The following is a 23981-nucleotide window of genomic DNA, read 5'->3' on the forward strand; positions in this document are numbered from 1 at the left end:
GGTTGTGAGAGGATGGTTGTTTTACAGTTCAACATCTATTTTCTATTCCTAACTCTGTTTTCTACCTCTCTTTCCTACACTTAACAAAATTTAACTAACAAATCAGGCGCTGCGGCCACTGCAAACCATCATCAGATCAGTTTCCCCATAGAACAATTAGGGAATTGTTTGCAAATGAGCCCTCAGATAGATGATGGCATAAGATCAAAGGATAAGTCCAGGTGGGACATAATGAATGGCCCTGTGTAAACAGTTTGATTGCTGTACTGAATCTAACGTAGATTGTGTGTCAAAGGAAAAGGCATAATAGATATGGATTTGGGTCTTTACTTATTTATTTTATTTATTTATTTTACCTTTATTTAACCAGGTAGGCAAGTTGAGAACAAGTTCTCATTTACAATTGCGACCTGGCCAAGATAAAGCAAAGCAGTTCGACAGATACAACGACACAGAGTTACACATGGAGTAAAACAAACATACAGTCAATAATACAGTATAAACAAGTCTATATACAATGTGAGCAAATGAGGTGAGAAGGGAGGTAAAGGCAAAAAAGGCCATGGTGGCAAGGTAAATACAATATAGCAAGTAAAACACTGGAATGGTAGTTTTGCAATGGAAGAATGTGCAAAGTAGAAATAAAAATAATAATAACCACTTATGTGGTTTGTGGTATTACTTTTGTCCTCTACATGCTCCAGGTAGCCTTATTCAATAGTCAGGTAACCCCGATGCTACAAGACAATGAGGAACCTTTATATCACAATATTCAGGGTGTCACATTTCACTGTTTCTCAGTTTATTAATATCACGTTAAAATTTATACTGAGTCAAAATGAACTCGTTATGACTTCTCTATCCCTTTCTAGACTGAACTAAGGGCTCCTACTCCCTCCAGAAGACTATGGCCTCAACTGCTTTTTTTAAAGGCACAGGTATGTTTACTTTCTAAATGTGCCCATTGCCTAACAAATGTGTATAGACACATACCGACTGATTCTTGAATAATATAACTTATATAACTTTAATCAAAGTTATTGAAGTTATACCATTCAATAAACTCTGGGTAAATATCAACAATTGAAATGGACAGATTTTCAGATCCCATATTGTATCTTTAAGATTCTAGACTGTACCTGCAACCCCAGTTAAACTGCAAAATGACTGACGTAAAAAACAAAAACTGTGTTATGTTGGACGTAGTATTTTCAGCACACTGCAGTTATACTGCACTCTAACTGGAATTATACTGCAGTGTACTGCAGTTATCCTGCACTCTGAATGCAATCTTTTTTCGTAAGGGAATGACTCATCTAGCCAAACAAAACAGAGGCTTACTGCCCACCTGAATATGACAACGCATGGTTAAGAGCTTGTTATGTTTAATAGACAGGACCTGCTAAATGATGACAGCTGTATGCCTCTCCTATCTGAACAGGCCTCCTGCTCTTCTTACTACTGGGACTGCAGCCATCGTCATTTATTTCAGGACAAAACACCACCTCAAGTTTCAATTCAACGGCCGATGCTGCATCAACTGTGACGTCACCTGGCATGAGTAATGACTCTGCAGCAACTATCGTGACAGCTACCACAGCTCAAACTACAATGTCGTCTGCCATTTCTTCTACGAATGCTACAATGTCGTCTGCAGGGTTGGGTAGGTTCCTTTCTAAATGTAATCCATTACAGTCACTAGTTAGTTACCTGTCCAAAATTGTAATCAGTAAATAACTTTTGGGTTGCCCAAACTCAGGAATGTAATCTGATTACCTTCGGTTACTTTTAGATTACTTTCCCCTTAAGAGCCATTAGAACAAGACAAAAATGTATGTTTCCAATTGAACAAAATCTTTTGCAGGATAAATCAATGTTAAAGTTCACATAGCTGGCCATATATGCATGTTACATTTTACTTTATGGGTTGGTTATGTAGGCTTCTTCTAACCCATTGCTGTCTACTACATATAATAATATGATTAAATTATATCTTCACATTGAAAACTAAGGTCTATCATAATTCCAGTCAAAACACCAGTCTCAACGTCAACAGTGAAGAGATGACTCCGGGATGCTGGCCTTCTAGACAGAGTTACAAAGAAAAAGCCATATCAGACTGGCCAATAAAAATAAAATATTTAGATGGGCAAAATAACACAGACACTGGACAGAGATATGGCTTTTTCTTTTCAACTGTGCCTAGAAGGCCAGCGTCCCGGAGTCGCTTCTTCACTGTTGACGTTGAGACTGGTGTTTGCGGGTAGTATTTAATGAAGCTGCCAGTTGAGGACTTGTGCTTGTGCTTTTCTTTAAAAAACAAGGACATTTCTAAGTGACTCCAAAGTTTTAGAACACCTACTCATTTAAGGGTTTTTATTTATTTTTACTATTTTCTACATTGTAGAATAATAGTGAAGACAGCAAAACTATGAAATAACACATATGGAATCATGTAGTAAGCAAAAAAGTGTTAAACAAATTGTTCAAAGTAGCCACCCTTTGCCTTGATGACAGCTTTGCACACGCTTGGCATTCTCTCAACCAGCTTCACATGGACTGCTTTTCCAACAGTCTTGAAGTAGTTCCCACATATGCTGAGCACTTGTTGGCTTCTTTTCCTTCACTCTGCAGTCCAACTTATCCCAAACCATCTCATTTGGGTTGAGGTCAGGTGATTGTGGAATCCAGCTCATCTGATGTAGCACTCCATCATTCTCCTTCTTGGTCAAATAGCCCTTACACAACCTGGAGGTGTTTTGTGTCATTGTCCTGTTGAAAAACAAATGATAGTCCCACTAAGAGCAAACCAGATGGGATGGCGTATCGCTGCAGAATGCTGTGGTAGCCATGCTGTCACACCAGCCTTCGCTTTGGCTCCCCCTCCTGTCCAGCTCAGGAATTCGGCATCGCAGGTCTTCTAGCTGCTGCTGCCGAACCTACTGCTGGCAAACGCTCTTCACTCATCAACCCCGGACTTGACTTGTCATGTCACGTGTGCTCCCTCTCCAGCCTCTAGGTCACCAGGCTGCTCATTATGGCGCAAACCTGTCACTATCATTACGTGCACCTGCGCGTCATCAGAATAACCTGGACTCCATCACCTCCTTGATTACCTGCCATATATACGTCACTCCCTTTGGTTCCTTCCCCAGGCGTCATTGTTTCTGTTTCAGTTTCTTGTCTGTGCGATGTTCGTGTTTGTTGTTTTGTTTATTAAATGATGCACTCCCTTGCTTCCTGACTCCCAGTGCACATGTTACATGTCATCATTACACACACCTGGGTCCAATCCCCAATCTATCACTGTATATATACTCCCTCTGCCATTTGCCTTTGTCGGTCATTGTAAATGTTACTTGTTTTCCTGAGAGGAATCTCTCCTACTATTTCCTGAGTACTTTATATTTTGCACTTTGAGTTTGCCCCGTGCCTTTTTGTATATGAAGATATATTTTGAGCACAACAGCGTTTGGGTTTCGTCCCGCTTTGATCTAAATAAATTCAGTAGTTCTAAACCTACGACTGCCACCTGCCTAGTCCTCTCTACACCAGTGCCTTAAATGTGCCTTATATTCTAAATAAATCACTGACAATGTCACCAGCACAGCACCCCCACGTCATCACACCTCCTCCTAAATGCTTCATGTTGGGAACCACAAATGCGGAGATCATCCGTTCACCTACTCTGTGTCTCACAAAGACACGGCAATTGGAACCAAAAATCAAAAATTTGGGCTCATCAGACCAAAGGACAGATTAATTTCCATTGCTCGTGTTTCTTGGCCCAAGCAAGTCTCTTCTTATTATTGGTGTCCTTTAGTAGTGGTTTCTTTGCAGCAATTCGACCATGAAGGCCCGATTCACGCTGTCTCCTCTGAACAGTTGATGTTGAGATGTGTCTGTTACTTGAGCTCTGTGAAGCATTTATTTGTGCTGCTATTTTTGAGGCTGGTAACTCTAATGAACTTATCCTCTGCAGCAGAGGAAACTCTGGGTCTTCCTTTCCTGTGGTGGTCCTCATGAGAGCCAGTTTCATCATCGCGCTTGATGGTTTTTGCAACTGCACTTGAAGAAACTTTCAAAATTCTTTAAATGTTCTACATTGACTGACCTTCGTGTCTTAAAGTAATGATGGACTGTCATTCCTTTTTGCTTATTTGAGCTGTTCTTGCTATAATATGGACATTTACCAAATAGGGATATCTTCTGTATCCCACCCCTACCTTGTCACAACACAACTGATTGGCTAAAATGTATGAAGAAGGAAAGAAATTCCACAAATTAGCTGTTAAGAAGGCACACCTGTTAATTGAAAAGCATTCCAGGTGACTAACACATGAAGATGTCATCAAGGCAAAGGGTGGCTACTTTGAAGAATGTCAAATATAAAATATATTTTGATTTATTTAACACTTTTTTGGTTACTACATGATTATATGTGTGTTATTTCAATTATATATATATATAATATATATATATATATAATTTATAAGTCAGAAAATGTATGTAGCAACTACTTATTGCCCCTTTAAGTCTATCAAAAGTGTGCGAGTTTGATCATGTGTCCATTAGGCCTTTTATATCAGCATGAATTAGATTGAACAATAAAAGCCCCACTTTTTTTTCCATATGCTGGTATCCGCACTATGCAGCTGTTACAAGAGCAAATTTTTCACTGGTTGTCCACTGGTTTCAAAAACAATGATAAATAGGCTTCAAACTTCTTGAATTCAACCATTATTGGGTTCAAATACACATTTAGATTTGTGAACAGCCATGCACAACAACCACAATCCGTAAGGCGCAATTTGCTAAATGAGAGAGCGGCGGTGTGATTCACATCAATGCGCTATGTAGATATCAATAATAAGTGATATCCATATCACCACTACTGTCATCCTTACCTCCAAGTGTTTATTCAAGTTGGATAATCTTTGGATGCTGTGACAGAAGTCGCACCATTGGAAGACATAGCTTGGACTGTAGCCTACAAAAACCTATTTTCCCGCGATCAATCAAACACATTTGGTGTGTCATCAGAGTGGTCTCTGACTTGTGGTCAGACTTGCTCTGGTGGAACAAACTTTTTTTGTCATTGCTGATTTGAATGTCGATGAGAAAACAGAGAAGTGTCAAAGATGTTCTTTTGAAAACGTCCTTTCTGAATTTAACAGTAATCCTTGAAGTAATCATCTAGTGTTTCAAAAGTATCTGTAATCCGATTACAATATTTTTGTTGGTAACGTAACGGTTTACAGTTACCGATTATTATTTTTTGTAATCCGTTACTCCCCAACCCTGGTTGTCTGGCTTTTCTTCTATGAGTACTACAATGGCATCGAACCATGATGGCAGCCACCACGGTTCAACATGCGGCTAATACGGCTACCTCTACCTCTAATTCATCCAATACAGTGCCTTGCAAAAGTATTCATCCCCCTTGCCGTTTTTCCGATTTTGTTATATTACAACTTGCCATTTAAATTGATTTTTATTTGGATTTCATGTAAAATTGGTGAAGTGAAATAAAATAAAAATACTTGTTTCAATTATTTTTTTAAATAAAACTGAAAAGTTGTTTGTGCATATGTATTCACCCCCTTTGCTATGAAGCCCGTAAATAAAATCTGGTGTAACCAATTACCTTCAGAAGTCACATAAGTTGTTAAATAAAATCCACCTGTGTGCAATCTAAGTGTCACATGATCTCAGTATATATACACCTGTTCTTGAAAGGCCCCAGAGTCTGCAACACCACTAAGCAAGGGGCACAGCCAAGCAAGTGGCATCATGAAGACCAAGGAGCTCGCCAAACAGGTCAGGGACAAAGTTGTGGAGAAGTACAGATCAGGGTTGGGTTATAAAAAATGTCTGAAACTTTGAACATCCCACAGAGCACCATTAAATCCATGATTAAAAAATTGAAAGAATATGGAACCACTTTAAGCCGTACACTCCACAGAGCTGGGCTTTACAAAAGAGTGGCCAGAAAAAAGCCATTGCTTAAAGTAGGCAAACACGTTTGGTGTTTGCCAAGGGACATGTGGGAGACTCCCTAAACACATGGAAGAAGGTACTCTGGTCAGATGAGACTAAAATTTTGCTTTTTGCCCATCAAGGAAAACGCTATGTCCGGTGGAACCCCAACACCTCCCATCACCCAGAGAACACCATCCCCAGAGTGAAGCATGGTGGTAGCAGCATCATGCTGTGGGGACGTTTTTCATCGGCAGGGACTGGGAAACTGGTCAGAATAGAAGGAATGATGGATGGCGCAAAATACAGGGAAATTCTTGAGGGAAACCTGTTTCAGTTTTCCAAAGATTTGAGACTGGGACGTAGGTTCACCTTCCAGCAGGACAATGACCCTAAGCATACTGCTAAAGCAACACTCGGGCGGATTAAAGGGAAACATTTAAATGTCTTGGAATGGCCTCGTCAAAGCCCAGACCTCAAGCCATTTGAGAATCTGTGGTATGACTTAAAGATTGCTGTACACCAACGAACCCATCCAACTTGAAGGAGCTGGAGCAGTTTTGCCTTGAAGAATGGGCAAAAATCCCAGTGGCTAGATGTGCCAAGCTTATAGAGACATACCCCAAAAGACTTGCAGCTGTAATTGCTGCAAAAGGTGGCTCTACAAAGTATTGACTTTGGGGGAGGGGGGTGAATAGTTATGCACGCTCAAGTTTTCAGTTTTTTTGTCTTATTTCTTGTTTGTTTCACAAAAAAAAATATTTTCCATCTTCAAAGCGGCATGTTGTGTAATTCAAATGATACAAACCCTCCCCAAAATATATTTTAATTCCAGGTTGTAAGGCAACAAAATGGGGAAATGCCAAGGGGGTGAATACTTTCACAAGCCACTGTATAGGATCAATGACAACAGCCATGACCTCCACTTCAAGTGTAACCATTGACAAGTCAGGGAATACAATGGTAATACAAAATGATGATTGTTTTATGAATTCACATTCAGGATGTTTGGTAGATATATTATTTTGCTACTTTGGTCTCACACTACATGTTGTCCTTGCTAACACAGGTAGTGGAACCGCAAGCACGGACAATGCCACTTCATGGGGCACCAGTGGCATGACCATGGTGAGTCTAGTAGTTTAGTAGTCAAGTAGATTTAATTAATGATATGATATTATGTTACCACTTTATTTGAAGGGGGTATGCGTAATGCATCTATATCATCTTTATGAAACTAATCATGACACCTTTGTGAATGTTGCAGTATCATTCATAGCAACCTTCATTACAGATGTTTTACTCAACATCATTCATGAGGCCGCTAAGTAAATAGTCCTTGGAATTATTGCAAATTGTCTTAGAAAATAATTCAGTTGAATTTGCTGATATGTGCTTCTTTTGCACCGTAAGGCAGCCTAAACAATTAGCTCTTTATATTTTGTACATATTTTTGATGACTTTCAGTGTTTTTTGTTTTTGCTAAATCATTTAGTGTTTATTGGGTATATCTGGTTGTTTTCACCCATGGAGTTGAAGGACTGATGGCAAGTCAACTAGTGTGGTTTGGCTATACCTAGCTAGCTAATGTTTGCATTTAACTTCTCATGGCTCGGGGCAGTATTGAGTAGCTTGGATGAATAAGGTGCCCAGAGGTGCCCAGAGTAATCTGCCTGCTACTCAGTCCCAGTTGCTAATATATGCATCTATTGGTATATTTGGATAGAAGACACACTGAAGTTTCTAAAACTGTTTGAATGATGTCTGTGAGTTTTACAGAACTCATATGGCAGGCAAAAACCTGAGAAAAAATCCAACCAGGAAGTGGGAAATCTGAGGTTGGTCGTTTATCAACTAATTCCCTATTGAAGATACAGTGGGATATTGGTCATGTTGCATTTCCTAAGGCTTCCACTAGATGTCAACAGTCTTTAGACACTTGTTTGATGCTTCTACTGTAAAGGAGGGGCTCATAAGGGCTCTTTGAGTCAGTGGTCTGGCAGAGTGCCACAAGCTCGTGACGCTCGTTCACGTGAGAGTTAGCTCGCGTTCCATTGCTTTTCTACAGACAAAGGAATTCTCCGGTTGGAACATTATTGAAGATTTATGTTAAATACATCCTAAAGATTGATTCTATACATCGTTTGACATGTTTCTACAGACTGTAACTGAACTTTTTGACATTTCGTCTGCTCCTAGTGAATGCGCTTCATGACTTTGGATTTGTTTACAAAACGCACTAACAAAAGTAGGAGGACATAAATGATGGACATTATCGAACAAAACAAACATTTATTGCGGAACTGGTATTCCTGGGAGTGCATTCTGATGAAGATCATCAGAGGTAAGTGAATATGTATAATGTTATTTCTGACTTCTGTTGACTGCACAATATGGCGGATATCTTTTTGGCTTATTTGGACTCTGAGCGCCGTACTCAGATTATTGCATGTTTTGCTTTTTCCGCAAAGCTTTTTTGAAATCTGACACACCGGTTGCATTAAGGAGAAGTGTATCTAAAGTTCCATGGATAACACTTGTATTTTAATCAACATTTAATATGAGAATTTCTGTAAATTGATGTGGCTCTCTGCAAAATCATCAGATATTTTTGGAACTACTGAACATAATGCGCCAATGTATACTGAGAATTTCTTTATATAAATATGAACTTTATCGAACAAAACATACATGTATTGTGTAACTTGAATTCTATCAGTGTCATCTGATGAAGATCATCAAAGGTTAGTGATTAATTCTCTCTCTATTTCTGATTTTTGTGACTCCTCTCTTTGGCTGGAAAAATGGCTGTGTTTTTCTGTGACTTGGCTCTGACCTAACATAATCGTTTGTGGTGCTTTCGCCATAAAGCCTATTTGAAATCGGACACTGTGGTGGGATTAACAAGAAGTGTATCTTTAAAATGGTGTGAAATGTTTGGGGAATTTTAATTATGGGATTGCTGTTGTTTTGAATTTGGCGCCCTGCACTTTCACTGGCTGTTGTCATATCGATCCCGTTAGCGGGATCTCAGCCCTAAAAAGTTTTAAAAGATCTCACTAAGCCCCGGTTTCTTGTCGAACGAGACCGGACTGCATTTTGGAAATGGGGATGGCTGATGTGGACTAATGTGTGGTGAACTGAGGCATCACCCAAGTGGGTGCTACTCGTTAGTTGTGGAGTAGTACTCAGTCCAGGCTACAGAGATGTTGAGCTGAGGACGACATCAGGGCCAGCAAGCCAACTGCATCATCTGGCATCGATCATCTGGCATCACCATCATCAAATCATCTAGCCTAACTCCAGTGGGTTGTCAGAAGCCCCAGTCTCTGTCATAAGCGGGTACACTCTGTTGTGACGGAACTCTCAGAGCTGGCTTCATCACCATCAGCATCAATTTCTTTGTTTTGTTAATCTACCTAATTGTTATGTGTCACGCCCTGACCTTAGTTATCTTTGTTTTCTTTATTATTTTGGTTAGGTCAGGGTGTGACAAGGGTGGTTTGTTTAGTTTTGTATTGTCTAGGTGTTTTCTAGTCTAGGTGTTTATATGTCTATAGTTGCATGGGGCAGAAATGAGCATTCTGTCACGCCCTGACCTTAGAGATCCTTATTATTCTATATGTTTGGTCAGGTCAGGGTGTGACTCGGGTGGGAAATTCTATGTTTTCTGGTTTTTGGCCTTTGTCTACTCTTTCTACCACCAACGAGAGCCGTTACACATTCACACACAGTGCAACACAAATACCTTTTTACTGTAGGCTGCTGCTTAATAATAGATTTTACCCTGATATCTGATTATTTATTTTACTTATGTACTGTATAAGGATACTGCAACTGATAAATTGTTTTCCCGTAAACTTTGCTGTCAAGTTATAGCTAAACACTGTATGGAAAATGGTATTTACCATTATTTACCGTCTACCATCTACTAAAAAGAATAGCTTTAACAATTGTATCTAGTATTTTTTGCTGTTGGATTAAATGTTAGTTCAAATGACTAAACGTTGAGTCTATTATTATCTGATGTATAGGTGACTAAACGAAATGATCTTATGGTATTTCATGAAAAACTTTTGCTTGTATGACTCAGGGGTTAAATATGTATTCAACTCCAATGAATGCACAATGAAAGGTTCTGAACATAAGATAATGGGTATTACTCAGTGTTTTGAAAATACACCCCCTTACATCTGAAAATGTGCCAAAGTGATTGAAAAAAACTAGAAGTGAATACAGACCGTTTTTTTTCTTCAGTTCTACCACTGTAGTGTACATAACCACAGTGCGTGTGTGTTGATGGGTGTGAGTGAGGGGGTTGAGGGGATGGTGACTGGGCCCATGTCTGTGCATGTTGGCACCGAGGAATGAAGTAACTTGGTGGGAGAGATTATTTCATGATACATGTAGTCCGCTTTACCATCCCTTTTAATGCTTCATCTTGTAGCTTTCCTCGAGACAGGCAATTTCACATCAAATAGCATGCACAATGTCACCCTTTATAAAGCACCGCTTTTGAGGGAATTAGCCAGTTATGTCACATTTAGTAATGCCCTCTACGTTGGTTATGTCATCCTTTTTGCACCCTTTATTGTGGAGTAGGACATAAAAGTACAGTTGATCTGTGTAGTGCAGACTTTATGTATGCTGTATAGACTTTCTAAGTAGTACTTCATTCAACGTTGGACCGATACTACTGTTGTTTGATTGTTTAGAGAAAGCATAGATGCGGTGCTCAGTATCTGGTCGTCTCTCTCTCTCTCTCTTTCTCTCTCTCTCGCTCTCTCTCTCTCTCTCTCTCAAAGATATCCTGTCGCCAGTTCTCCTGTAACTACTCAGACTGCAACGATGTGTACATGAATATGACTTCTGTTACATGCAACGCTAATATCACCTTCTGTGAGGTACAGTATACACTATGCGTGCATTGCAGAATTTTTGAATTTGAATAATACAAATGTACTTACATTTCATACACAACTTTTGCATGCTGTAGTTAGTATTGCATCTGCTGTCATTAATTCATGTCACACCTATTTTAGATACGATCTTCCTGGCCCTACTACTAAAAGTTTCACACCATATTTTTTTTTAAGTCAGTTGCATTTGCAGCAACTATACCGGAATGTGGTTATAACTTCATCTTTTATTCCCTTGTTTAACAATAACGAAACATTTAAATGTATTTGTTTCTAAAAGTGTGCTAACAAAATGTGTGTGATACCTTCTCAGCTGAAGAGACAGGAAGACATGACTTACACCGGTGGCTGCAGTTCCTCCTGCAGTAATGCCTGTGTCAATGACACTCAGACCAACTGTTCGATGGGATGCTGCAACTCCACTGGCTGTCTTAGCTCTACCCTGGCCTCCATGGTTCGCACAAACACTACAACAGGTAAACCGTTTTTAGTTTTTCCCCCAAAAAAATATGCAATAAAGAAAACCAATGTCCTGTGGCCTACGGTGGTCCACTGGTTTAAACCGCTGCCCATGGATCACATGCACTGTGTACCTCCGAAAGCATGGGTTCAAATCTGTCCCACTGCTCAAGCACCCTCTCTCCTCCTTACTTTCTTCTCTAGCCATCCTTTCTAATAAACACAAAACACACCTAAGGGACTAGCCCACTCCATAACATTTTTGGGGATATCTAAGTGCCCTGTATTATGATTGTTTTCTATGCTATTCTGCATTTCTTCAGTTTCCTTGTAAACTGTGTGCAAGACTAAATAAAGTCAAAGTCAAACCGTACTATGGTGTCCTTGGTGTTAGAATTGGTGAGCCTGTAAAAACCCTGTCTTTTACTGTGAGGGATTCATGCTTACATGTATCACCACCACATCAATTGGGAGACTGTTACTGTATGGGGCTGAGCTAAATCTGTTGTTCTGTTGAACTATTCGTTTTCTGACAATGCATAGCATCTTATCACTTATTCCTTTCATTTCAACACATCTGTAAAATGTGTTATTTATTTGGATTCAATCTGAATTGCATTATATGAGCATGAAAGTACAATGCACTATATACAGGACAGAATTGAGACATGAGTCATCTCAAAGATACGTATTTGATTTGTTCCTCCTGTGACTACAGTGATGATGACCACCACCACCGCCACAACAACAGCAGCAGCCACCACCACTACAACTGCTGAACCAACCAATGTAAGAACTAGCTTTTGGGCAGCAACTTGACAGTCTCAGGTTGATGTAGGCCTACAACAATATGTTAGGGTACATTTATATACACATTAAAGGGGCAGTGTGTGTGTGTGTGTGTGTGTGTGTGTGTGTGTGTGTGTGTGTGTGTGTGTGTGTGTGTGTGTGTGTGTGTGTGTGTGTGTGTGTGTGTGTGTGTGTGTGTGTGTGGGTGGGTGGGTGGGTGGGTGGGTGACGGTCATGGAATTTTGGATGGCAGTTATTGTTCAGGCAAGTGACCGCGGTCACCATTATACTAGTTTTAAAGAAATTTTCTCCTCTCCTCCGCTCCCGTGCTGCTGTTGCAGGGAGGGGGAGTTGTCTAGACAACCAAAGACACCTTGCTTGTTTCAGCAAGGAGCAACACTGTTTAATGACTGAGTTGATGTTAGCGCGGAAACGGGCTCGGTAGTCCCGTCTTAGCCCCGTCTTCAGTGAGCTATCTGTTCGTCATCGGATCTAAGAACCGGCTCTTGTAGGAGAATGTTGGGAGCCGGCTCGCATATCAGAAGAATAATCAAAAGATTTAAATGAATAGAATAAACTAATTCGAAGAACAAAAAAAGAAATAAAATAATATAGGCCTAAATGCTCAAGCGCACACACATTCGTTCTGACTGTCTGCTCAGACTAACAGTCTCACCTGTTATTCCTGTCAATCAGACACGCAGTGTCAACGAAGGAACCAAAGCCGAGGAGAGAGAGGAAGGACAGCTGTGAAAACAACAGCTGGAAAATGAGTCGGAAGCACAGTAGCATTTGGATGCATTTTAATAATGTAGACAATGTTAAAGCACAGTGTAGAATTTGCCAAAACAAAATCTCATATAAAGCCCGTTCTACGCACAACCTACACCGGCATATGCGAACTGTGAAGCTAGCTGTAGCGGAGCTTCAAGAAATTAGCGGGCCTGCTGGTGATAGTGGTGGAGCCAGCACCTCCACACGTGGAGATGTATCCACTCACTCAAGTAGGCCTACTCCGCGACCCACAGCAACGCAGTCTTCTATGGACCAGTTTATGCCAAAGTCTATGTCTGTAGCAAAACAAGGCCAAATTGATATTGCATTGGCTAAAATGATTGCTACCGATTTCCAGCCATTTTCGATCGTGGAGGACAGAGGTTTTAGCAATAGTCTATTCCAAGCAAGAAAACTCTTTCAAATTCACTTATACGACAACTGTATGAGAGCACACAGGCTTCAGTGCAGGAGTTGAAAAGCTACTGCAGTCTGCCTTACCACTGACTGCTGGACAACCACTTCTTACATGTCGGTTACATGTCAAATCAAATCAAATGTATTTATATAGCCCTTCGTACATCAGCTGATATCACAAAGTGCTGTACAGAAACCCAGCCTAAAACCCCAAACAGCTAGCAATGCAGGTGTAGAAGCACGGTGGCTAGGAAAAACTCCCTAGAAAGGCCAAAACCTAGGAAGAAACCTAGAGAGGAACCAGGCTATGTGGGGTGGCCAGTCCTCTTCTGGCTGTGCCAGGTGGAGATTATAACAGAACATGGCCAAGATGTTCAAATGTTCATAAATTACCAGCATGGTCGAATAATAATAAGGCAGAACAGTTGAAACTGGAGCAGCAGCACGGCCAGGTGGACTGGGGACAGCAAGGAGTCATCATGCCAGGTAGTCCTGAGGCATGGTCCTAGGGCTCAGGTCCTCCGGGAGAGAGAATTAGAGAGAGCACACTTAAATTCACACAGGACACCGAATAGGACAGGAGAAGTACTCCAGATATAACAAACTGACCCTAGCCCCCCGACACATAAACTACTGCAGCATAAATACTGGAGGCTGAGACAGGAGGGGTCAGGAGACACTGTGGCCCCATCCGAGGACACCCCCGGACAGGGCCAAACAGGAAGGATATAACCCCACCCACTTTGCCAAAGCACAGCCCCCACACCACTAGAGGGATATCTTCAACCACCAACTTCCCATCCTGAGACAAGGCTGAGTATAGCCCACAAAGATCTCCGCCATGTCACTTCATTGAAGATTTTTCGATGTCTAGCTGTCTTCTGGACTGCTTTGAGTTCAGCGACAGGCACACCTCAGAGAACTTGGCAGACGAACTGTTGAGAGTGTCCAGAGAATGGCAAGTAGATGGAAAAGTGGTCTGTCTTGGAATACTTCTACAGGAGCACAATAGGTGCTGAAAAACTCAAGTCTACACAACGCCAGATGGGGATGCCTGAGCTGAGGCCTAAACAAGACTGCACTACAAGGTGGAATTCAACATTTTATATGTTGAAGCGGTTTCTTGAGTCAAAGGATGCCATCATCTCTACCCTGGCCATTGTCAATGCACCTGTTGATGCTCTGACCCAAGAGGAATGGGAGGTGGTGGAGGAGATGTGCAGAGTCCTGGAACCCTTTGAGCAGGTCACTGTGGAGAGAGGTACAGTAAGCAGTTATTACTACATCATTATTTAATCCAGTACTATATATGTATGTGGACAGTAGATGAGAATGTATTAACAGTAGAAAAAACATGAACCTGAACTAATAAGTTACTGTTCTCTCTTTTCAATTATTTGACAGCTGCAAAAATGATACTCCTGTGTAAGGGTCTACAGCGAATCACAGCCAGCCGCCAGAGAGAAGCAAATGTAACTACAGGACATGTGACAGAGTTGATTGACACCCTATGTTCATCAATGGACAGAAAGTTCCACAGAATGGAATATAATCACGTGCTATCAGAAACCGCTGCACTTGACCCCAGGTTTAAGAAGTTAGCCTCCAGTGATGCCAGAGTGATTGATGAGGCTCTTCAAAGAATAACTTCAGCAGCAGGGAGGGACAGCCCCAGCAGTCAGCTGGCTCAGGCACCAGGAAGAAGAGGGATCAGATGGAGCAGAAGCTCCAGCAGTAGTGCCACAAATGTCTGCTGTTTGGATGCTGTGTGACGAGAGAGCAACTGGGGATGCAGCACGAAGGAATCCCTCAGCAGATGCCATAACGGAGGTCTGATCCTATTTGGAGGAGCCCCTCCTTCAAAGATCTGCAGATCCTATGAGCTGCTGGAAGAACAAGGCCTCTGTCTACCCACGGCTTACTAAAGTCATGACAGGGAGACTCTGCATAGTGGCCACATCCGTTTCCGCTTTGTTATTTATTTATTTTTTGATATGGTGCAATATTCTATTATTATGTTGTTCAGATTGTTTTTGTTTTGAATGATTAGATTTATATGCACTTTGTTTATATATATTAAAAAGTTACACTACACTGAAAAGAGCCGGAATGCCCATCACTACTCTGAAGCTCTGTTAGAGTGATCACTGCGTTCTTGGTCACCTCCCTGACCAAGGCCCTTCTCCCCCAATTCCATGTTTGGCCGGGCGGCCAGCTCTAGGAGAAGTCTTGGTGGTTCCAAACTTCTTCCATTTAAGAATTATGGAGGCCACTAGGTTCTTGGGGATCTTTCAATGCTGCAGAAATTGTTGGGTACCCTTCTCCAGATCTGTGCCTCGACACAATCCTGTCTAAGAGCTCTACGGCGGTTCCTTCGTCCTCATGACTTGGTTTTTGCTCTGACATGCTCTGTCAACTGTGTGACCTTATACAGACAGGTGTGTGCCTTTCCAAATGATGTCCAATCAATTGAATTTACCACAGGTGGACTCCACTCAAGTTGTAGAAACATCTCAAGGATGATCAATGGAAACAGGATGCACCTGAGCTCAATTTTGAGTCTCACAGCAAAGGGTCTGAATACTTATATTTTTGCTTTGTCATTATGGGATGTTGTGTGTAGATTGCTGAGGAATTTAAAAAATACATTTTAGAATAGGGCTGTTACGTTGCAAAATGTCAAAAAGACCCAGAGTTACCTCTAATGCCGAGGATAAGTTCATTAGATTTACCAGCCTCAGCCCTCCAGGCTGTGTAAGGGCTATTTGACCAAGAAGGAGAGTGATAGAGTGCTGCATCAGATGACCTGGCCTCAACAATCAGCTGATCTCAACCTAATTGAGATGATTTGGGATGAGTTGGACCGCAGAGTGAAGGAAAAGCAGCCAACAAGTGCTCAGCATATTTCGGAACTCCTTCAAGACTGTTGGAAAATCATTCCAGGTGAAGCTGGTTGAGAGAATACCAAGAGTGTGCAAAGCTGTCGTCAAGGCAAAGGGTGGATACTTTGAAGAATCTAAAATCTTAAATATTTTTTTATTTAACAATGTTTTGATTACTACATGATTATATATGTGTTATTTCAATATTTTATGTCTTCACTATTTGTCCACAATGGAGAAAATAGTTCAAATAAAGAAAAACCCTTGAATGAGTAGGTGTGTCCAAACTTTTGACTGGTACTGTATATAAATGTATATCAGAAATTATTCACACCCCTTGATTTTTTCCACATATTGTTGTGTTACAGCCTGAATTTGAAATATCTTACATTTATGAAATCCAAGATGGCGTAGCATTCAGACGTCTTTGTCTTTGTCTTTGTCTTGTCTCGTCCCATGTACATCTTTTTATATATTTTTCTTCTGATTCTTTTTAACATTGTTCCTAAACCTCAACTTCAAAATACTCTCCTGCAACCCGCCTCACTCAATGTGGTGTGGATCTGGGGGTTTTTCTAAAGTATTTCTATTTACCTCCGAACTGGATTGCTTCAACTGAAGCTAGCTAGCTAACTAGCTACCAGCTATCAGCTATCAGTCGGCTAACCTTTGGCTCGGAAAGCTCTCGTCAGTTTGTACAACGAGTTTCAAACCAGAGCATACCGATCCTTTACGACTGGAATACCGACATAATCTGCCTGAGGATCCCAACAGGCCCCTCAGGTGCAACGTCCCCTGAAGGCCCATTCTGCTAATTGCGGCCTGCTAGCTATCTATAGCATATTGGACTGTTAGCTGATCCACTGGCAAGTTTCTTGGACCACTATACCCATTTTGTCAATTGGACTTGGACCCCTTTGCTACTTGGAACCCTACTAATTCCACAACTGGTCTATCAACTTCACCGACGTCACCAAAAACAGACTTTTCCCCCATCGCAACGTCCCTCTAAGGCCCTTATGCTAGCTTGCTAGCCCCGGCCTGCTAACTGTCTGAATCGCCATATCCCCAGCCAGCCCAACCACTTACTGGACTCATACGATCACTTGGCTGAGCATACCTCTCCCTAATATCAATATGCCTTGTCCATTACTGTCCTGGGTAGTGATTACTGTCTTATTTCACTGTAGAGCCGATAGCCCTGCTCAATATGCCTTAACCAACCATGTTGTTCCACCTCCCACATATGCGATGACATCACCTGGTTTAAACGTCTCTAGAGACTATATCTCTCTCTTCATTACTCAATGCCTAGGTTTACATCTAATGTACTCTCTTCCTACCATACCTTTGTCTGTACATTATGCCTTGAATCCATGCTATCGTGCCCAGAAACCTGCTCCCTTTACTCTCTGTTTCGAACGTGCTAGACGGCCAGTGCTTATAGCCTTTAGCCGTACCCTTATCCTACTTCTCCTCTGTTCCTCTGGTGATGTAGAGGTTAATCCAGGACCTGCAGTGCCTAGCTCCACTCCTACTCCCCAGCTGCTTTCATTTGTTGACTTCTGTAAACGTAAAAGCCTTGGTTTCATGCATGTTAACATTAGAAGCCTACTCCCTAAGTTTGCTTTATTCACTGCTTTAGCACATTCTGCCAACCCGGATGTCTTAGCCGTGTCTGAATCCTGGCTTAGGAAAACCACCATAAACCCTGACATTTCCATCCCTAACTATAACATTTTCTGCCAAGATAGAACTGCCAAAGGGGGCGGTGTTGCAATCTACTGCAGAGATAGTCTGCAGAGTTCTGTCTTACTATCCAGGTCTGTACCAAAACAATTCGAGCCTCTACTTCTAAAAAGTCACCTTTCCAGAAACAAGTCTCTCACCGTTGCAGCTTGCTATAGACCACCCTCTGCCCCCAGCTGTGCCCTGGACACCATATGTGAATTGATTGTTCCCCATCTATCTTCTGAGCTTGTGCTGCTAGGTGACCTAAACTGGGACATGCTTAACACCCTGGCCATCCTACAATCTAAGTTTGATGCCCTCAATCTCACACAAATTATCAATGAACCTACCAGGTACAACCCCAAATCCGTAAACATGGGCACCCTAATAGATATTATCCTAACTAACTCGCCCTCCAAATACACCGCTGCTGTTTTTAACCAAGATCTCAGCGATCACTGCCTCATTGCCTGCATCCGTAATGGCTCTGCGGTCAAACGACCACCCCTCATCACTGTCAAATGCTCCCTAAAACAATTCTGCGAACAGGCCTTTCTAATTGACCTGGCCGGGGTATCCTGGAATGACATTGACCTCATCCCGTCAGTAGAGGATGCCTGGTTATTCTTTAAAAGTGCCTTCCTCGCCATAAATAGGCATGCTCAAATAGGCATGCTCCATTCAAAAAATTTAGAACTAGGAATAGACATAGCCCTAGGTTCACTCCAGACCTGTCTGCCCTTGAAGAACACAAAAACATCATGTGGCGTTCTGCATTAGCATCGAATAGCCCCCGTGATATGCAACTTTTTAGGGAAGTTAGGAACCAATATACACAGGCAGTTAGGAAAGCTAAGGCTAGCTTTTTCAAACAGAAATGTGCATACTGTAGTACAAACTCAAAAAGGTTCTGGGACACTGTAAAGTCCATGGAGAATAAGAGCACCTCCTCCCAGCTGCCCACTGCACTGCGGCTAGGAAACACTGTCACTACCGATAAATCCACAATAATTGAGAATTTCAATAATTATTTTTCTACAGCTGGCCATGCTTTCCACCTGGCTACCCCTACCCTGGTCAATAGCCCTGCGCTCCCCACAGCAACTCGCCCAAACCTTCCCCACTTCTCCTTCACCCAAATCCAGATAGCTGGTGTTCTGAAAGAGCTGCAAAATCTGGACCACTACAAATCAGCCGGGCTAGACAATCTGGACCCTCTCTTTCTAAAATTATCTGCCGAAATTATTGCAACCCCTATTACTAGCCTGTTCAACCGCTCTTTCGTATCATCTGAGATTCCCATAGATTGGAAGCTGCTGTAGTCATCCCCCTCTTCAAAGGGGGAGACACTCTACAGTCGTGGCCAAAAGTTTTGAGAATGACACAAATAGTAATTTCCACAAAGTTTGCTGCTTCAGTGTCTTTAGATATTTTTGTCAGATGTTACTATGGAATACTGAAGTATAATTACAAGCATTTCATAAGTGTCAAAGGCTTTAATTGACAATTACATGAAGTTGATGAAAATAGTCAATATTTGCAGTGTTGACCCTTCTTTTTCAAGACCTCTGCAATCCGTCCTAGCATGCTGTCAATTAACTTCTGGGCCACATCCTGACTGATGGCAGCCCATTCTTGCATGATCAATGCTTGGAGTTTGTCAGAATTTGTGGGGTTTTGTTTGTCCACCCGCATCTTGAGGATTGACCACAATTTCTCAATGGGATTAAGGTCTGGGGAGTTTCCTGGCCATGGACCAAAATATCAATGTTTTGTTCCCAGAGCCACTTAGTTCTCACTTTTGCCTTATGGCAAGGTGTTCCATCATGCTGGAAAAGGCATTGTTCGTCACCAAACTGTTCCTGGATGGTTGGGAGGAAGTTGCTCTCGGAGGATGTGTTGGTACCATTCTTTATTCATGGCTGTGTTCTTAAGCAAAATTGTGAGTGAGCCCACTCCCTTGGCTGAGAAGCAACCCCACACATGAATGGTCTCAGGATGTTTTACTGTTGGCATGACACAGGACTGATGGTAGTGCTCACCTTGTCTTCTCTGGACAAGCTTTTTTCCGGATGCCCCCCAAAAATGGAAAGGGGATTCATCAGAGGACATGACTTTACCCCAGTCCTCAGCAGTCCAATCCCTGTACCTTTTGCAGAATATCAGTCTGTCCCTGATGTTTTTCCTGGAGAAAAGTGGCTTCTTTGCTGCCCTTCTTGACACCAGGCCATCCTCCAAAAGTCTTAGCCTCACTGTGCATGCAGATGCACTCACACCTGCCTACTGCTTTTCCTGAGCAAGCTCTGTACTGGTGGTGCCCCGATCCCGCAGCTGAATCAACTTTAGGAGACGTTCCCGGAGCTTGCTGGACTTTCTTTGGCGCCCTGAAGCCTTCTTCACAACAATTGAACCGCTCTCCTTGAAGTTCTTGATGATCCAAAAATGGTTGATTTAGGTGCAATCTTATTGGCAGCAATATCCTTGCCTGTGAAATACTTTTTGTGCAAAACAATGATGACTACACGTGTTTCCTTGCAGGTAACCATGATTGACAGAGGATGAACAATGATTCCAAGCACCACCCTCCTTTTGAAGCTTCCAGTCTGTTATTCGAACTCAATCAGCATGACAGAGTGATCTCCAGCCTTGTCCTTGTCAACACTCACACCTGTGTTAATGAGAGAATCATTGACATGATGTCAGCTGATCCTTTTGTGGCAGGGCTGAAATGCAGTCTAAATTTTTGGGGGGGATTCAGTTCATTTGCATGGCAAAGAGGGACTTTGCAATTAATTGCAATTCATCTGATCACTCTTCGTAACATTCTGGAGTGTATGCAAATTGCCATCATACAAACTGAGGCAGCAGACTTTGTGAAAATTAATATTTGTGCCATTCTCAAAACTTTTGACCATGACTGTACAATTATCTGTAAGGTTCCTTAATCAATCAGTGATTTTCAAACACAGATTCAACCACAAAGACCAGGGAGGTTTTCCAATGTTTCGCAAAGAAGATCAACTGTTTGTAGATAGGTAAAAAAAATAAGAATCTGGCATTCAATAGCCCTATGAGCATGGTGAAGTTATTAATTATGGTGTATCAATTCACTCAGTCACTACAAAGATATAGGCATCCTTCTGAACTCAGTTGCCGGAGAGGAATGAAACCGTTCAGGGATTTCACCATGAGTTTAATTGTAGTTACTCCACAATATTTACCTAATTGACAGAGTGAAAAGAAGAAAGCCTGTAAAAATATTCCAAAACATGCATCTTGTTTACAACAAGGCACTAAATGAACACATTCGTGTCCTGAATACAAAGTGTAATGTTTGGGGCAAATTCAATACAAAACTATACTGAGTACCACTCTCCATATTTTCAAGCATAGTGGTGGCTGCATCATGTTATGGGGGTTGAATACTTATCTTATCAAGATACTGTACATTAGTGTTTTATTTTTGTAAATTTTTTGGTCTTGTTCAAATTTTTCTTTCACTCTGAGATTATAGAGTAGTTTGTGTAGATCGTTGACAAAAACTGACAATTACATACATTTTTATCCCACTGTAACACAACAAAATGTGGAAAAAGTCAAGGGGTGTGAATACTTTGTTTTTTAAAACGGTTATAAAGGTTATTTTATTTTCATGACTGTCTTCCTCCATAATCATCAGTTACACGATTATACGGTAACTGTCCATCCCTAGTGTGTGTGTATGCAAATGACTCAATGTCAGTGAATTTAAAAGTCTTTATTAACATTATCCATCTATTTGCAGAAACTTAAGAAGTGTCAGATGTTTCAGTGCACAGAGCAGAACTGTTACAAGACTTGGATAACCAAAGACCCAATGCCTTGTCCCCTCAACCAGCCCTACTGTGAGGTAGGCTTAAAAGTGCACCCACCCTACCCTATTCATCATTCTATACCCATAGTAGACAAACTAGACATCCTTCATTGAACTGTAAATGCTGTAGGATACAAATGTACACTTTAAGTATTTCATAGCGAAAGAAGGAAAATACATTTGGCCACGACAAGAATGATTATCTGTTATGATCTCAATAGCATCACTCAGACAAGAGAGAATTTCCTTTCGCCAATCTCGTACATTCTTAAACTCATCAAACTCCATGCATTCTCAATCCACGTTTCTCTTTTCAGCTGAAAAAGATGACAACTGGTTCAACAACGACCTGGATGGGAGGCTGCAATGCCAACTGCACAAGAAACACCTGGTGTACGACCACAACAGATACATGCCACCAAGAGTGCTGCAACACCTCCATGACCTCCTGCCTCAAGCTGGATGGTACTCTGAACGTTCCTTCTTCTGCCGCTAGGGGTCCGCACTTCCCTTTAGCATTGGTCACTGCTGCTCTGCTGGTTTGTCTGCTCAGCATTGGTTCTCTGGTTTAAACTGGGTCGTGTTCAGTAGGTACCAAGCGGGAAAAAAAATATTGAAAGAGGGAGGAAATTCTTTGACTTGTCCGTTGCAAAATGGTTTAAAACGTTGCCTGTTGTGTGACTTAATGAATACAACCCTGATGTGTCGACCTACTTGAATAACATACAGCGGTAGTAGTTAGCGCAGCAAAACCTGGTTTCTATTCCACATGAATAGTATACTGGTTGTAGGTCTAGCCTACTCTGTTTTTGTTTGTTTGTTTGTTTGCTTGTATATGAGATGTATTGAGAAACTGTATATGAGGGCTCATATGTGCTTTTGAGAAATGTAGGCAATTTAAGTGATATTAAAGGGTATTATTGAAGAATATGATGATTAATATGGCTACAGAAAGCTACTCGACCATACCATCAACTCATTTATAAATCAGTAATGTGTAAAACATAATCCACAGAAGAGGATAGCTATTCATGATCATAGATGACTGACCTAATGTATGGTAGGGTAATTCATTATCTGCTTTTTGATACTTATTGAGATTTGTGTAAGTTTAAGTTTACAATTGTGACATTTTCATAAATGTCCTCTTTTTTTAGGCACACTGTTATTTTCTTTCGCCAGTGGTTTGCATGATGACTTGCATGTTTTCTTTGATTTTGCACTTGCAAAGACCTTCTAGCCTAGTCTCAGATCTGGTTGTGCTCTTGCTCACTCAATTGCTCATTGACAAACCAAACATGCCCAGGACAAGGAGTTGGCATGATAGCATAAACCGACTGGCACTCAGGCTAAAGGCTTTCTCCAATACAAAAGCAAATATCTGTTCTTTACAGATATTGCATAATAACTCAGTTATTACCTAGTCTTAGATAGCATATTGTGAAGGACAGATTTTTGCACTTGTAAAAAAACAACAAAATATATATTGGGCTATAGAAGGTGTTTGAAATATTTTTGCTGACGCATTGAGGTGTAATTCATATCTGTGAATGTAGTCATACACTGTACAACTGTAATGTGTGTTTTACTCCTTTTATTATTTCACTGTATTCTTATTTATAATTCACCATCATAACAATATGGAAATTGATTTATAAAAATTGGTTATGAAATTGGGTTATAAAAAATGCCAAAGTGTATATTTTACAGTCGTTTCATGGAAAGTTGACATACAACACCTGATATGTCATATCTAATATTTGGAGAAAAGTTACTAAAAGAAATGTTGGATACTTTCTACATTGTGTATATTGTACAAACCGTAACAACTGATTTTAAAGTCACCTAAATATAAAATAAATAAATGTTTGACCAAAACAAAATGTGAATATTTTCTTTGAAATTGTCTGCAGAGCTCACCTGTTATGAGATTTATTTAGCTATTTGAATCAACTAGACTTAACAAACACTGCATCAACAGAAACACAAAATATGATCTACAAGAGGACAGGCCAGGTCCTTATAGACTTGTTCTTATTTAGAATTTGTACCTTATAAAGTATTGGCCATTCGGAATTCATACATAGATTAAACGTTCTGATTAAAACATTTAAATTATGACAAAACATGATTATGTATTCCGTGCCTCTATGCACCATGCATTAGAATTTGATTACC

General features: G+C 41.0%; 1 protein-coding gene across 1 annotated transcript in view; it reads left to right on the forward strand.

Moving 5' to 3' along the window:
• Window positions 1-23675, forward strand: part of LOC110489149 (serine-rich adhesin for platelets) — a 29215-nt gene extending 5540 nt beyond the window's left edge. Inside the window, exons 2-9 of the mRNA XM_021561766.2 lie at window positions 873-938; window positions 1442-1663; window positions 7049-7107; window positions 10785-10883; window positions 11212-11374; window positions 12076-12146; window positions 21735-21839; window positions 22121-23675. Of these exons, the coding sequence (XP_021417441.1) occupies window positions 908-938; window positions 1442-1663; window positions 7049-7107; window positions 10785-10883; window positions 11212-11374; window positions 12076-12146; window positions 21735-21839; window positions 22121-22375 (1005 nt within the window). The 5' untranslated portion in view covers window positions 873-907 and the 3' untranslated portion in view covers window positions 22376-23675. The remainder of the gene's footprint in view (window positions 1-872; window positions 939-1441; window positions 1664-7048; window positions 7108-10784; window positions 10884-11211; window positions 11375-12075; window positions 12147-21734; window positions 21840-22120) is intronic.
• The last annotated feature ends 306 nt before the right edge of the window (window positions 23676-23981 follow it).

Source organism: Oncorhynchus mykiss, chromosome 2 (genome assembly GCF_013265735.2).
Source record: "Oncorhynchus mykiss isolate Arlee chromosome 2, USDA_OmykA_1.1, whole genome shotgun sequence".
NCBI classification, from domain to species: domain Eukaryota; kingdom Metazoa; phylum Chordata; class Actinopteri; order Salmoniformes; family Salmonidae; genus Oncorhynchus; species Oncorhynchus mykiss.